Consider the following 16,130-nt stretch of genomic DNA (forward strand, 5'->3'; position numbering starts at 1 on the left):
GGGGGCAGGAGGAGGCCTGGCTGGGGGGCACATCTCGTGACCTCAGGATTTCTGGAGAGATTAGCTGTTCCACTGCTTAGAATGGTGGGTGCAATGCCTGACCTGTAGGTTTTCTCTTTTAATGACATCATCTTCTACTTAGAAAAGAGTTCCCCTATTCGTTGTGGATAATCTGGAAGCCACAGAAATATCTAAAAAGTGGAGGTCTCACCCAGAATTCCCACCTCCCAGTGTTACTGCTGGGCGTTGTCGTGTCCGGGCGGCGGTCTTTGTCCTGTGCAGGCTGCCCCATCCTCAGGGCCTGTCTGGATGGGGTGCCTGAGCCAGCTTCCCTTCAGCGTCCCCACTAGAAACACCCGATTTTCCTGCCCAAGGCCTTGCTTGTTCCCAGACAGCAGCTGGATTGTTTTCCAAGGACAGGCACTCACAGGGCGCCTTTCGTGGCTGAAAATGCTTGCTCCCTGGAGCTTCCAGCAGCCCACATGGGGTGAAGGGCTGGCCCTTGGCCAAGCTGCACTCTAGGATGAAATGTTTGTCCAGGGCATGAGATGCTGAAGCCCCAGTGTTCTAGCCGCACCACAGCATCCCAAGAGGGGACCCTTTCCCCAAGGCTGGCTGGGAAAGACCCCTACTTCCAAAAGCGCGACCGTGGGGTAACTGGGGCAGGCTGGATGCATGGATGTGAATCTGGGGAAACGTTAACGTCAGGTTCTATCTCCATGTGTTCCTGTGCTTTTTAATTCTTTGAAACCTGACTTCTGGTGATGGTGTGATTGTCTAAAGTGAAGACAGCCCCTTGAGCTTTCTCGGGCCACCAGGGCTGGGCCTTCCTGTACTTATGGGCATAGTGTACACATCCAGGGTGTAGTCCTTCCCTATCGCTCCTGATGCTGGCAGGGCCTAGGCGGGAGCGGGCGGCAGGGGTCATTATCTCGGGTTTGCAGGATGGGACCTGAGTCTCCTGGAGGCTCCAGGGCTTGACTGTTCTTTGGAGGCAGAGGGCACAAGGAACCAGAAGCCTGGAGTTTAAGAATTCTCCTCAGCCAGGGTCGTCGGGGTAGAGCTTAGTGGAAGAGTGCATGCTTAGCATGCACAAAGTTCTGGGTTCAATCCCCAACACCACATACACACACACAAAAGAACCCATACTCCCCAGCATTCCTCTCTTCCTCCCTGCTGTTACTGTCTCCTGACTCTCAGATGCCCCATGTAAGCAGCTAGAAGCACCAGGACCCCGAGTAAGACCAAGCTTACTCCAGGACAGACCCCTGGGGCCCCCCATGCTGCCACGAGGACACTCGAGAAACTGGCTTCTCCATCCCCAGCCCCTGCTGGGAACTGGGGGAACCCTACTCGGCAGCAAGAGATGACACTGACCAGCAAATTTTAGAAACAGCTTTATTGAGATATAATTCACATACCATACAGTTCACCCACATGAATTGTACCATTCGATGGTTTTTAGTATATTTGGAGTCGTGCAGCCAGCACCACGGTTAATTTTAGAACATGTTCATCATCCCCAAAAGAAACCCTGCACAGAGCCAGCTATTTTTAAATTAACTACGTTGGTTTGCATCAGTAATACAGGTTCATGGTGCAGAATTCAAAAGGTGCAATAGAACGCACAGTGAAAAGAGCTCCCCCGCCAACCCCAGTCAGGTCTCCCCCCTGCCCCGAGGCACAGCCTATGGTGAGTTTCCCGTGTGTCCTCCCAAGGGAAACCTGTGCATAAGTGGGATTACGAGAGAATGGCTTAACTATCCCAGCAAAGAGAGGAATTTTTGCTTCTTTTTACTTTTCTAGAAATTGTAGATTTACATTCAGTTGTAAGAAATAATACAGAGAGGTCGCATCTCCCCTTCATCAGTTTTCCCTGGTGGTTATCTTAGCCCCTTCGTGCTGCTGTAACAAAACACCATAGCCTGGGCAGCTTAAACACGCATTTATTCCTCACAGTTCTGGAGGCTGGGAAATTCAAGATCAAGGTTCTAGCAGGTTCGACTGATGTCTGTTGAAGGCGTGGTTCCCAGTTCATAGTGGCTGTCTTGTCTGTATATGGTGGAAGGGGTGAGGGAGCTGTCTGGGGTCTCTTGTTTTAATTGATTAAAAAAAATGTTTGAGGGGGGAGGTAATTAGGTCTCTTTCTTTCTTTATATTATTTATTATTATTGTTAATTTATTTTTACTGGGTATTGAACCCAGGACTTTGTGCATGCTAATCACACACTCTACCACTGAGCTCTACCCTCCCTCTTGAGGGGTCTCTTTTTAAATATTTATTTATTTGTTTGTTTGTTTTAAATGAAGGTACTGGGGATTGAACCCAGGACTTCATGCATGCTAAGCATGCTCTTTACCACTGAGGTATACCCCCCCCATCTCTTTTTTTTTTAAGGGCACTGATCCCATTCATCAGGGCTCCACCCTTGTGACCTAATCACCTCCCAAAGGCTGTACTTCCTAATACCATCATGTTGGGAATTAGGTTTCAGCATATGAATTTGGGCGGGACACAAAACGTTCAGTCTACAGCAGGAGTACAGTGTCCTAATCAGGGCATTGACAAGATAGCCTTCGGCTTTATTCAGATTTCACCAGTTTTACATTCGCACTTCTTTTTTTAAAGCTGTCTTTTTAAAAAATTTTTCCAAATACCCGTTTCCCCCCCTTGATCAACATCCCTGACCACAGTGAGACGTTTGTGACAGTCCGTGAACCTACACGTCATCACCACCCTGAGTCTATAGTTTACGTCAGAATTTGCCCGTGGTGGTGTATGATTGTGTGGGTTTGGACAAATGTGTGATGAGATGTATCCATCCATTATAGTCTCATACAGAGTAGTTTCATATAAACTTTTTAAAACCCACATGGTAGCGTCTGAAGGTAATGGTAACTCCTCTCTGAGCTTTGCTTTTCGCTGCCAGCAATAAGTAAAAGCTGGCATTGACCCAGCACTTCTGAGGCTCCCCGCTGAGAAAATCCACTTTCCCTGTGCTACATCACCCCGGCTCCAGAAGGGGGCGCCATCGCTGTCCCATTTTGCAAATGAGGAGGCCAAGCAACTGAGTGGTAACTACTCACCTGAGGCGGTTGTGTTGGAGCCGACCACTCCCTACCATGCCTCTCCTGCACCCTCAAGTTTCTTTTGCTTGGTGGCTAAGCAGCTCCCTTTGTTGGCTGGGGCAGCTGGGCCACCCCAGTGGGTGTCCAGTCGCTCCCGGGCGGGATCTTGTTACTCCACCAGGGCCTCCCGGGACTCCTGCACTTTCCTCATGTCCCTCCTGAAGGGAGGCCGCAGGAAGAGGCTGGCTGCAGAGGCCGAGTGTTGGTCACCTTGACCTCTCTTGCCAAGTGGCCCTCACGAGGGAATAGTCCGTCTTCCCGCCAGCAGAGGGCCACACCAGCACGACTGTCCCTCCCAAACACACTCTCTTCAGGTCTAATTTAGGGTAGAAATGGCGTGGTGCTGTCATTTTAATTTATACTTCTCTCGCTGCATGTAGCATCAGATATCTTTTTGTGTGTTTAATAACTGCTGTAGTTTCATTTTCTCAGAAGGGTGAATTTATGTCCTTTTTCTATTGGGTTATCAGTATTTTTAATTCATTCGTAAGGGCTTTTTGTATATAGAGAGAGATACAGTAAGAACAGCAGCCTATTGCCTGGGATATGTGTTGAAAATATTTTTCTAAACTTTTTATCTTTTGGTTTGGTCCATGTTGTGTTTTGCTGTGTATACAACGAAACTATCAGTCTTTCATGGGAATTTGGGGGTTTTTTGGTCATGCTCAGAAAGGCTTTATCTGCTTGTAAGAAATAATTTCTTTCCATGTCCTCTTTCTTAACGCTTTCAAGGTTTCATGTTTATATTGAGAACTTTGATTCTCCTGGAATGCAGTTAGGTGTACTGGGTGAGGCGGGAGGCATCCAACTTTATTTCTGTGCTGATGGCTACCAGGCAGCCTTTATTTACTTATTTTTTAAATGCAGTCTTTTTTTTTTAGCAATTTTTTTGTTTGTTGTTGTTGTTTTGCGGGGGAGATAATTTTGTTTATTCATTAGGTAATTAGGTTTACTTTTGAATGGAGGTCCTGGGGGTTGAACCCAGGACCCGGTGCATGCTAAGCACAAACTGTACCACGTGAGCGATACCCTTCCCCCAGGTGGCCTTTATTAGTCGAAGTCCAATCAGGAGACAGAAACCACACGGTGATTTGAACAGAGAAAGTTTAATATACAGAATTATTAGCAGGGGTTGGAATTGCAGGGAATTGGCCAGTGAGAGGTAAAGAGAACTCTCTGGAACACAGGAAAGGCAGGTCAGCTGAGAGGAAGAGACTGAGGACGAGCCCCCAGCTGCTGCTCACCAGATGACCGAGAAGTTGCTGAGGTGCTGTACCAGCCGAACTTGCTAGAAATCTGCCCACTGCAGTATTGGACAGACTCCTCGACCTTGCCTTGCTCAGTGCCCTGCAGGAAGTGGCACTGACAGCTGCAGAGGAGGGATTTGGGCAGGATCCCCAAGCTTGCTTTGGAGGCAGAAGTGAAGAGAAGCCAGACCCAGTCAAATTCATGGGCAGATGCAGAGACGGGACCCCACAGGCTGGGGCACAGGGGCAGCTGGGGGAGGCCCTTCTTGCTGGGCTTCTGTGCCTGGTTTCTGCTCCCCTCTCTGAACACCGCCCTCGGCGCCCCCCCCCCCCCCCAATATTGTGCCTTCCCAACCTTGGTGTCAAATCCTGAGGAATCCCCAAGCTGGCTGTCTGTGCTAAAGAGGACCCCCCCCCCCCGGCCCCAGAATAAGGAGAGGAGTCTATGCCAGTTCCTAAGGGGCAGGAGGAAGGCGTGGGCACTTCGTGTATGTTACTCACCAAGAGTCAGGATAGCCTTGGGAAGCCGTCTTCTTAGCCCCATTTTAGAGATGAGGATGCGGAGGCCTATAGAGGTGAAGCCCCTCAGCAGGAGGCATGCTGCCACGGAGGTGATAAAACAAGACTCAGCCCCCTGTCAGGATCCACACCATGCTTTTTCCCTACCCTAGGGACCTCGGGGAATTCAGTCCTTCAGGGCACATGGGACAGTCCTATTCTGTCAGCTGTAGGGGTGCCAGAAGCGGTATCTGGTGGTGCCCCCTGCAGGGACAGCTGGAGGAGGTGGGGGTGCTGGCGGCAGTGGTTGCTGGGGAAAGTGCAGACTTGGTGGGTGCCTTGGCCCCAGGTCACTCTGTCCCTTTTGTGGGGCCTGGCTCTGGAAGGCATGTTCACATGCTAGAGTTGTGTATTTATTATCACATTTTGGGGCAGTATAGTCCTAAGAAAAGGGCACCCTCTCCTGGTTTGCTGAGAGGGTGGGGAGGGCAGGCAGCAGGGCTGGGCCCCTCCCTCCGCATGGCAGCCCCTGGCACAGGTCCCCTGAGTGTTCAGAATAAGGAGTGAATTACAGGGATTAGACTGTGCACCATGTGGGAGGATGGAGAAGTCCAAGTCCAAAAGGGGAGCCGGCAGAAAAGTCCCAGTGGAGCCTGGCAGGGCACTCTGTGGCACAGTGGTGACACTCTGGGGCCTGCTCGGAGGTGGGGTCCCTGAGCCCACAGCCAAGTGTCCAGAACTAGGCCTGGGGTCACCAGTGGTCAATGGGTGGGCCCTGGCAGCCACCCTGCTCTCCCCTCCGCGTGCCCACCCTCAGGGGCCCAGCTGCTGCTTCCCCTTCCCGGACCATGAGGGGTTGGGGAGGCACCAGCTGCACCCCTCCCCTGTGGGCGGGGAAACTGGGAGGGCGTGATGGGTGGCGGGGACCGCAGGCTCAGTGTGACCTTGCTTGGCTCCCCTCAGATCCTGAACCCACCGCCATCCCCCGCCACGGACCCCTCCTTGTACAACGTGGACGTGTTTTACTCTTCCAACATTCCTGCCACCGCCAGGCCCTACAGGTACGGAGCCGGGCGCCTGCGGTACCCGGGCCTGGTCCCTGTTTCCTAGGGGAGAAAGCAGGAGGTGGGGAGCGCCGGAGGCTCTACGCTGGGGACCCTGCTTCCCCAGCCCTCCTGCCCCTCGGGCTACCCTGGCCGCCTCCCAAAAAGAGCAAATGCGCCTGCTCCTGAGTTCGGAAACCACCAGGATCCCACATGCGGAGGGGGCTCGGGAGGTAGCCCCTGTGGTATTTTGGAAGCCAGGGCAGTCGTGCCCTTGAAGGACGCCCCCAGGGCTCCCCCCGCCCCAGACCCAGGGCCCTGCCTGTGCTTGAATCCCATGCTGGGACCTGGGCAGGGACGCCACTCCTTGGTCCCCATAAGAATGAAATCCACATCCGCGGGGTGCAGCGAGGCGGGCCCTGGATGGGGCGATCCTCTCTCCTTACTGCAAGGGCCTGTTTGACTCCAAAAACCACATAGGCCTGCTCAGCACCCCACGCTGTCCATATTGGGGTTGCACGCCCCACCTCCCTGGTGGGGAGGGGCTCCTGGAGAGCGTTGAGGGTGAACAGGGTGGGGTACCTGGCCTGCATCCCGCCATGTCAGAGCTGGTGTGGGTGAGGTGAACCTGCGGCCCTTCCACCTGGTGGCCGTGGCCAACTGGTCCCACCCACCAGGTGCCCTGGGTCCCTTGCCCCCAAGCGGGCTACCTGATAGTGAAGGTGGGGGTTGGGTCCCTGCCAGGCCTGCCCGCTGCGTGGGGAGCAGGGCCTTGGGGCGCTTCATCCTCCTGGAGCCCTGGACCCTCCAAACGGCGCCGCCTGCCATCTGGTGGCTGGTTTGGGAACTCCAGGACCTAGAAGGGGAGCAGGGCAGCTGTGCCGATCCTGGAGGGGCTGGGCCCTTTACTGGGTCACTGCCCTGTTCAGGAAAACTGCGTGGCTCCCCAGTGCCTCAGTGTCACAGTCTGTCTCCAGGGCTGTCACATCCACACCAGCCAAGCCAGGCCCCTTGGCCTCCAGTCTACCTCACGCTTTGCTCATTCTGTCCTGATTTGTTTCCACCTCCAAAACCTCTGCCCTCTGTGCTGTCTGTCCGGCCCCCTTTTTGCTCCCAGGGTTCCGGGAGGCGTGCTCCTGCTGCAGCTTCCTCAGTGCAGGTGTCCCTCCCTGGCTCTTTGGTGCTGACTCCACCTTCCTGCCCATTGTGAGCCCCACTATGGCTCCAGCACACTGTGATCCCACCTAGGACTCAGGCCCAAAGGCGATTCATCTTGAGGGGCAGTTGGGAGACACCTGGGGCATCAGCTTTCTTTAACTCAGGATGGGACTATCCCAGGCCACTTGGTCTCCAGTGATTACAGTAATAAGAGAAGGGGGAATGGTTGTTGAGCACTTTCTGGTGTTAGGCACTGTTTCCAGCACTTCCCATGCAGAATTAATCCTCATAAGCCCCTTTTGAAATGGATGATGTTTCATCCTCTCCATTTTGTCCATGAGAAACTGAAGCTCAGGGAGGTTAAGTAAATTGCCCAAGATCAGCCAGGTAGGCTGTGGAGGCCTCGTTCCCCATAAAGGCAACCTTGGCCTGGGGCTGCAGTCCTTGCAGGGTAGGTGCAGGTGCGCCCACTTTACAGGTGGGGATGTTGAGGGCTCAGGGAGGCCGCACAGCTGGGGCACCCCAGAGCCTGATGGGTGGAGAGGCACGTGGGCCACTCTAAATCAAGGACCCTTTTCCCATTCTTCATTCCCGCCAGGCCCTACATCATCCGCGGCATGGCACCCCCGACAACGCCCTGCAGCACAGACGTGTGTGACAGCGACTACAGCGCCAGCCGCTGGAAGGCCAGCAAGTACTACCTGGATTTGAACTCGGACTCAGACCCCTACCCACCCCCGCCCACGCCCCACAGCCAGTACCTGTCGGCGGAGGACAGCTGCCCCCCTTCACCCGCCACCGAGAGGAGCTATTTCCACCTCTTCCCGCCCCCTCCGTCCCCCTGCACAGACTCGTCCTGACCTTGGCCGGGCCACCCCGGCCTCTCTGCCCCCCTGTAAATAGTTTTAAATATGAACAAAGAAAAAATATATTTTATGATTTAAAAAATAAATATAGTTGGGATTTTAAAAAACATGAGGAATGTGAACAGTGATGGGGTGGGCAGGGCTGGGAAAACTTTGTACAATGGAGAAAATATTTATAAACCTAATTTTTTAAAACATCATTGCCATTCTTTCATGCCACGTGTGTTCGAGTTGAGTGTCCCCACAGAGCGAACGCCAGCCTCTGGCCCTCCCTGGACGGCTTCCTGTGCACTGGTCTTCCTGAGCACCGGCATCTCCCCATCGGGCTCCCAGGGCGGGCGGGGGCGGTGAGACCTGTGGACAGGGGCCCTCAGGCAGGGCAGCTTCATGGATGCTTGGCTTATGTACGGCTCGATGCTTGATTTCATGCTCTTCTGTTGCTATCCTGAAATTCTGAATCATTTTTAAGATCAAAGCCCTGTATTTTCAGTTTGCATTGGGCTCTACAGATTACATACCTGGGCTTTGGGCCCCTGGCCAGTCCCTGCTGACATCTGCCCTGAGTGTGTGCCAGCCCAGGGCTGCAGTTGCGCATCAAGACAGTGCTGGGGGCCAGGGGCCCCTCCTGGCCCTGCCATCCGTGTTGACCCCCGTGGATGGGGCTGCCAGGCCACACCGGCCCCAAGCAGGGAAGGGAGCCCCCCTGCCCTCTCCGGGCCCCACCTTGTCCATTTCTGCAGACAGGCCGGGTGGAGCCCTGTCCTCAGAGATGGTCAATACACACTGCCTGCCCCATGCCCACCCAGGTGGTACTGGAGGCAACATGGATCAGGCCTGGTCCCTGCCCCTGGGGTCCCCAGTCTCTGGAAGGAGACAGAAATCAGTAAGTAATGATGTGTCAGGAGGAGGCTGGGCTGTTCTGGGGCCAGACAGGAAGAACCATGTTCCCAGCGTAGGGAGGAAGGAAATGCAACAGCCAGGAAGGGCCTGACCCCAACCAGGATGCGGAGGGAGGTCAGGGGAGAACGATGTGGAGTGCTGGATGCGCTCTCTGAGAATCAAAATTCAAAGATCGGGAAGAAGTGCTTCCCCACAAGCCCCTGAGATTGCACCTTGACCCACAGGGCCTGGAGTATGGAGGTGACAGCTAAGGGTGGGGAGCCCACCAGCTGCTGGACAGTCTCCAAGATGTGGATCCCAGAACACATGGCAACCCTGCTGCTCCAGTGCTGAAGAGGTGGGACAGGAAGGATGATGGCCCAGAGAGCTCCAAGACAGCTGGTTTGGCCAGGGGACAGAGCTGGGGATGGGCCTGGTTTCCTGGGACGGACCTTCAGGGACTTGCCTCTCCTGCCCTGACTGCCATGGTGTTCCCCCAGGTCCTGGGTCAGCACGGCAGTGATGGAGACAGGTGGACTTGCTGGTGCTCCTGCTGCTGGGACCTCTTGAGAGCAGGTGGTGGGGCAGGGGTGACCTGCCATCAGTGCTGAGCAACAGCATGGGAGTCCTGTCCTAAGTGCCCACCCCAGGCCGCCTGAGCCCCCAGCAGGGGTTTACACTCGAGGTCCCTTTGTGACCAGAAGCATCAGACCTGACTCTGGAAAGCTTCATCTCTTATCCACTTTATCCACTGCTCTGTCTGTCCAGAAAGGGTGCCATCACCCGCCGCCGGGGCTGTTGTCAGGCTCCCACGAGATAAGGCCTGTGAAGACGCCTCGCCCCGTCGGGGGCCTGGCAGGTCGTTGGTAAGTGGGAGAGGTGACATACTTGCCCAAGCTCATAGCGCTAAGGACCAGCAGAGCTAGAGGGTGCATCCATCTCCCAAGCCCAAGGTGGGGAGCTGCCTGTAGAGGCTCAGGGCTCTGAGCACTTGGGCCCTGCACCCTGAGGGTGCTAATTAAAGCACCAGTCTCCATGTGAGCAGCCAGTGGAGCAGGCGGCACCTTTGCTGAATCAGAAGCAGCAGCTGCATCATGGGGAGATTTCCCCTCTAGTCTCCTGCTCAGCCAGCCCGTCTGCTTGGGTGGCCAGGGGTCTGGGAAGGGGTGGGGGAGGGGAGGCGGAGCTCCTGCCCCCTGGCAGCCTGTGTGCGCACTGGGAAGAAGGTGGAACCACCCTCCTAGAGGCCCTCCTCCTTCCCCTCCCTCTCCCCTGGCATCCTGGTAGAGCCATTGCATGGCTATAGGTGCCAGAGGCCACTTCTCTGGACCCCTTCCCGCCATGCGGCCAGCAAAGGGGAGTGAGGGTCAACTCAGTGGCCTCCTTCTATGGGCCAAGAAAATCTGTCAGCCTTCAGGAAGCAGCTACTGCGTGCAGAGCCCTGCACTTAATTCACAGGCTGGGCGACCCAGAGAGTAGTAGTCAGATAGGACTCCTCCCTTAAAGGTGCTCAAAATCCAGGAATGGGGGCAGTTTCCAAAGCTGTGGGGAAAGCATAGTGTTGAGATATCCTGGGGCCCCTATTCAGATGGGAAGACAGGGAAGGCTTCCTGGAGGAGGTGAGGTCTAATCCATGTCTTAAATGGGGGGTGAAGTTAACCTGGCTTATTTCATTTAAACTTCACAATAGCAGAGCTGGGTAGAAGGTATCCCCTATTTGTAGTTGAGGAAACCAAGCCTTGGGGGGAAAAAGAAGTAAACCCAGAATTTTTTCATTCATTTGTTCACTCATTACTTTAGCCAATAAACATCACCAACTGGCTACTGGGTGCCGCTCAAAGCAGCCAAAAGGGCTTCTACTTTCCTTCCAAACCGTCTCACCTCCACAATGAGACCCACTACTCCTCAAGTCTCTTCCATCCCTTACTGAGCCCTGTGGGGTCTCCCTTATGAATGGGCTCCCTCCAACCCCAGGACAGGTGTGGGAGCTCCCCCCTGCCTGGGATCCAGCAGCCCCCTTGAACCTACAGCTGCCCTGAGCAGTTGAACAAAATCCATGTGACCAGATCTTGTGCATGTCCACTGTCAGGCAACACGCTGGGAAACCAGGATGTAGGCAATGTAGGCGGTTCTGTCCCTGAGAAGCCTGGGTGGTTGGGAAGTTGGGTGGGCCCCTGCAGAGTTCCTTCTTGAGAGCCCCTTGGCTGGCTCTTCTGGCACGGGGACCTCCTTATTGAACCACACCCTCAGACCATGGAGCTGGGGTCCCACTGTGGAACCCTTTGCTGGCTCCTCCCCTCATGGGCCTCTCCCAGATTTCCACTTCTCTGCCTCTTCCTCGCCACTCAAAGGCCTTCTTTTCTTTCCCTGTAAGCTCGTTGGCAACCCTAATGGTCTGCAATCTTAGCACTTCCTGTTCTACCAACACTCAGGCCACCAATAGCACTTTGATAGTAAGGGAAATACCTCCTCCCCAACCCAGACTGAATCGTAACGCAGTGAAGAAAAGGAAAAGAAAGAGTTACATTTCCATGCTAAAACGGGCCCACCCTTCATAACCTCCTTCTCTCCAACCCAACCCAGCAACCACCCAGCACCAGCCTGGGCGCTTCTGGAGCCTCACTCCAGCCTCGGATCAGGACTGAGTTCTGGTGACACAACGGAAGGAAAGACAATGGGGGTCTTTGTCCTCGAGGAGAGCTCATTCCATTTAAAGCCTCTTTCTTTATCCTAAGCTAGTCTTTTCTATCTGAGTGTATATGTGTGTTCAAATGTCCTTTCTTTCATGAAATCATGGTAATAGTAAATGGCACTTTAAAAAAAAATCATTACTTGATAGAATTAAAATTTGGCAGCTCTGTGTCTGTTCCCAAAAGTGAAGGAGTCCTAGCTGGGTGTCGGGCACGTGTGCATTTACTATACTATCCTCTCTACTGTTGAGTACGTATGAAATTATTCACAGTTTTTTAAAAAGTCAAGATGTGTTGAAAATCTAAATATTAAAAATTAAATTACAAAAGGATTAAGGGGAAAAAGAGTGATATGAGGAAATCTAGACATTTTATGATGGTGAGGCCAATACAAAGCTTTGAAGTAACTCTCCTCCATGAAGCCTTAAAGCTCCCCATGGTCCTCAGGAAATGGGCTGAATGCAGATGCCTCCTCCTCCAGGAAGTTCTCCCTGACTTCAACCCTGCTGGTTAGGCTAGGAGCTCATCATACTGGAGACTTTGGGGGCCCACTTACGTTGGGCGAGGTATTGAAGATTTCATGCAATTATAGGGCACATGGCTCTGTGGCCCACCTGAGTCTGGGATGGAGGAGACTGAAGCAGGTATTGACAAGTCGTTTGATGATGAGTGAGTAAAGGGAAGCATGATCAGTGAGTGGCTGGGCCACCTCTTCCCCAGGAGGGCAGCTCCCAGCCTTGGCTGCCCCCTCCTGCCCACACACCCAGAAGTGTCCCTCTGAGGCACCAACCCCTGTCAACAACACTGACTTGTGCCAGAGGACTGGAATAAAGACATGGACTGGCAAGAGAGAGACGAGGCTGAACAGGACTAAGGCTTTGTGCTGGATTATTTGGTAAGGAAAGTCAGGAGATAGCTGGCTTAAGACTTCCTCACCAGCCAAAAGGAATTTGGAAGACCAAGGCGGTCCCAGCTGCAGGGAAGGGTCAGCACCAAGGAATATTCTCAAAGCATCTGGTCAGTCAGAAAGACCAGGACATCTTTTAAAAGTTTTTAATTAAATTAACAATCATTTACTGAGTATCTACTGTGTGCTAAGTACTATGCACTGAAATACAGCAGTGAAAAAAAAAATTAACCTCGTGAAGCTTCTAGTCCAATGGATCTAGAAATAAAGCTGAGTTTTCAGTCCTGATCAACAGCAGAGGGTCCACATTATATTTCATATTGTTTGAAGCATCATAGCTTACAGAGTGCCCTTACTGTCCTGGGCTTCCCTGCAGCCTCTCCTGTGCTCCTTGGTCCAGCCCCCGGGGCCTGCCCCTCTGGCCCTGTACTACCTCTGCAGCATAGCCTTGCTGCTCTTGTTCCAGATGGTCCTTTCTGAAGTATGGTCAGGCCTGAATTTGCCCTTCCGTTGCTCTGAAGCTTTTCCTGGCCTCACTATCTGAGGATAAACCCCAGGTTCCTTCGCTTACCCCCAACGCTTCTATGAATCTCTCCCATTCTTTTCCCCCAGACCTGTAATCACCCCAATCTGGTCCTCCAGATGTGCCTCCCCCTCTACCATGCTTCTGCAGTGCCTTCTGCTGGGCATGCCTGCTCCCGCCCCACTGCTGGGTATCTGTATCTAAGTCCCTCTCCCTAGCCCTCCGCACCAAGCACACCTTCTGAACCAGTTTCAATAGTGACCATGTTCTTCACTAGCTGTGTGGCCTTGGGCAAGGCCCTGAGCCTCTCTGAGCAGCTGAATCAATACAGGTAATATCTGCCCTCGGTTACAGCCTCCCTAGAGGCCCAGTACCTTCAGAGGCACGGACCCAGGTTGGTAGGTGTTATTACCAGTACTCTACAGATAAGACCTGGAGAGTCAGAGGGATTAGATCACCCAGCCAAGGTCACTCAGCCCACATGGACCACACCCAGTGTCTAAAGGCTTTCTGGAAGAATATGAAAATGAATATACATATATATGCAAGACTGGGACATTATGCTGTACACCAGAAATGGACACACTGTAACTGATTATACTTCAATTAAAAAAAAAGAAAAATTAGGGTCTCAAGGCCAAGAGTCATCAAACCAAAAAAATAAAAAAGTCTTTCTGGGCCTCAGTTAACTAACATGTAAAATGGGGATGATAATACTGATGATAACGGAGCTACTAGAAATAAGCTCCTAGGGAGCCTGCCTCTAGCTACAGGATCCGCTGAAGGGACGAGCTGGGGGAGGGCATCTTTGCACCAGAGACCCAGCTTCCCAGGCGCTGGGGTTGACTCCGTTCAAGCTGGGCTCCATACTTCCTGCCATTTGGTGGGAGAGCTCTGAAATCTGAGCCAATTCGGTGGAGGGAGTCTCAGGCCAGCTGGGGCCGGTGCAAAGGCGGTGCAGAGAGGTGCTGAGCATTGGGAAGGCAGCCCTGTGGCTAACTCTGTGGTTTTGCCTCCCCCACTCCCAGCCTAGACTCTGGAAGTCAGCCTGGGGAAGCCCCACAGTAAGCCCGCCTCCCCTCCTTGAGCTGGGGTGGTCATTTCCAACCAAGTCAGCGCCACCAGAGGTCTGCTAACCTCCAGACACAGAGCCCTCATTATGCTCCAGGCCCATCACCCATGTAAGCATCAGGGTTGTTAGTTTCCCACGGGGCATGGTGGCACTGGCCTCAAGGACCCGGTCATCTGTGACATTTCCTCTCTCTGCCGTGTGTGCCCCTCTCTCACCACAACCCAGCCTGCTCCAAAGCCTCACCGTGGGGTCTCAGGTCTTTCTCCCTGCCACCTGGACAAAGGTCCACGTCTGTTCTCCGTGTCCTGTGGGTTGAAATGCCACCTGCTCAGGAAGACCTCCACCACTTTGCAGTCTGTTTCACGTAACCACTCTCTAGTGTTGCCCAGGTAGTGTCTGACGTGCTCCACAGACGTGAGAGGCGGGATCCTCCGCTCCTAGCGCACCCCCGCAGGTTGCTCACTCGAGGTCTGCCTGTCCGCGAAAGATGAGCACTCCCTCCTCAGCAGCCGGCAGCCTAAGCCTCCCTGCACCGCACGCACTCTCGTGGGTGTGCGATTTTGCGTTCGTTGAACTCCGGCTGGGTTTCACGGGCCCCCAGTCCTGTCTGCCCTTTTCAGCCCCTGCCGCCAACTTTTGCCCTCTTGTTGATTTACACGTAACTCTGGAGGGCGCTTCGCGTGCATTTAGGAAGGAGGCAGCACCTCCTAGGTGTCCCAGCCCGGCCCCCTCGCCCCTCCAGGGGAGGCGGGGAGGTGGCAGGGGTACCGGAGGAGAATTTTGATAGAAGCTCGAGTGTAAATCCTTCTGCAAGGCAAAAGGAGAACCCCTGCCCCCGCATCTCTCCTCCCTAGCAGTGGCAGGTGCACAGTTAGGGGTGCCGAGTCCTCACCTTGACTATCTCCTGGCACAGTCACTCTCTCAGGGATAAGTGATCATGACGGGTAATCCCCTTCGCCGCACGTTCTAAAATTCGGCTGTGGAGAATGCGGGCATCGATCCCGCTACCTCTCACATGCTAAGCGAGCGCTCTACCATTTGAGCTAATTCCCCAGCTCCGGGCGACTTCCGCCGCCGGAACACATTGTGGCTCACGTCATCACCGGTTTCCTCCAGGCCCTCTGACGAGCCTGCCCGCCGCTCTCGCTTCCCCATTGGTTCCCTTGCAGCTCCCAGCTCTAAGGCCATGACTGGTTTGGCTCAATTTAGTTTTGAAAAGCACTGGCTATTGGATTGGTCGTCCGAAGCGTCCGTCAAGCGGAGGCCCGGCTGTTGCTACGGCGTAGGGGGACTCGACCAGGTTTCTCTCGGTTTCTGATTTGTTTCTCCAGACTCCGGGGTCCTAGAGGTTCCGGATCCGTCAAGTCCATGGGAAAAGAATGCACTTGACTGACGGGGTCTCTGAGCCAATCACAGTGGGTGCAATGGGGGCCGCAGGGTGAGCCAATAGGTTGCAGGGGGCGGGAGAGGAAGGCCAATGAGCGCGGATCTGGGGGCGGGGGCAGGGCCGTGATTGGCTACGAGGCGGCCGGAGGGAGGGCGGGGGGAACTCAAGGCCTGCTTGATACGTCCGCCATTTTGGGCGCTTCGCTGATGGTGTCGGTGAGCGCGTTTCCCGCCTGAGCGCAACTAGCGGCGAGTCGCGGGCACCTCCAGGTAATGGGGGAGGGGGCGGCGGAGCGGGCTGCGGCGCGAGGTGCGCGGGGTGCACGGTGCGCGGGCGGCGGCGGCGGGGCCCCTCCGCCCGGCCTCGGCGGCGCGGGGAAGGAGCGTCCCGGCCCCCTCCCCTCCCCCCCGGAATTCGCCTTTCGGCGGCCGGGGAGGCGCTGCGCCGAGGCTCCTCGGCCCGTCCCCGCCCGCGCCTGTCAGCCGCCGGCTCGCCAGCCACGGGCCGCGGGGACCCCGCCGGGCCGGGCGCTGGGGCGAGACGTGGGCCCGGCGGCGAACTTTGCGCTCTCGTTGACGTCCGCGGCCTTGCGTGGCGGGCGGGCGGGCGGGCGTCCGGCTGTCCGGGGCGCGCCCCTAACCGGGCCGGGCCCCTCTCGGCTCCGCTCCGCGCCGGCCTGTCCGCCTCGAGCGCCGCCCGGGCCCTGGAGAACTTCTCTCGGCGCGGGCCCT

At 54.8% G+C, this 16,130-nt stretch overlaps 2 protein-coding genes and 1 long non-coding RNA gene across 11 annotated transcripts in view; 2 read left to right on the forward strand and 1 right to left on the reverse strand.

The window, feature by feature from the left end:
• Positions 1 to 8,027, forward strand: part of LRP5 (LDL receptor related protein 5) — a 100,240-nt gene extending 92,213 nt beyond the window's left edge. The window contains exons 22-23 of one of the 2 annotated variants that reach the window (XM_072970463.1): positions 5,838 to 5,935; positions 7,674 to 8,027. In XM_072970463.1, coding sequence (XP_072826564.1) covers positions 5,838 to 5,935; positions 7,674 to 7,935 — 360 coding nt within the window. In that variant the 3' untranslated portion in view covers positions 7,936 to 8,027. The remainder of the gene's footprint in view (positions 1 to 5,837; positions 5,936 to 7,673) is intronic. The other variant, XM_072970464.1, reaches the window with a different exon arrangement.
• LOC140698844 (uncharacterized) lies at positions 7 to 15,079 on the reverse strand. The gene is made up of 3 exons (XR_012076838.1): positions 14,256 to 15,079; positions 6,628 to 6,773; positions 7 to 4,976 (listed from the first exon to the last, which is right to left on the reverse strand). It is a non-coding gene; the product is annotated as an uncharacterized lncRNA (long non-coding RNA).
• A 475-nt stretch (positions 15,080 to 15,554) lies between these two features.
• Positions 15,555 to 16,130, forward strand: part of PPP6R3 (protein phosphatase 6 regulatory subunit 3) — a 116,326-nt gene continuing 115,750 nt past the window's right edge. For 6 of the 8 annotated variants that reach the window (XM_072970465.1, XM_072970471.1, XM_072970472.1 and 3 more), the window contains exon 1: positions 15,555 to 15,668. The gene's annotated coding sequence lies outside the window, so the exon portion shown is untranslated. The remainder of the gene's footprint in view (positions 15,669 to 16,130) is intronic. The other 2 variants (XM_072970466.1, XM_072970468.1) reach the window with 2 other exon arrangements.

The sequence above is a fragment of the Vicugna pacos genome, chromosome 10, assembly GCF_048564905.1.
Source record: "Vicugna pacos chromosome 10, VicPac4, whole genome shotgun sequence".
Lineage (NCBI taxonomy): Eukaryota > Metazoa > Chordata > Mammalia > Artiodactyla > Camelidae > Vicugna > Vicugna pacos.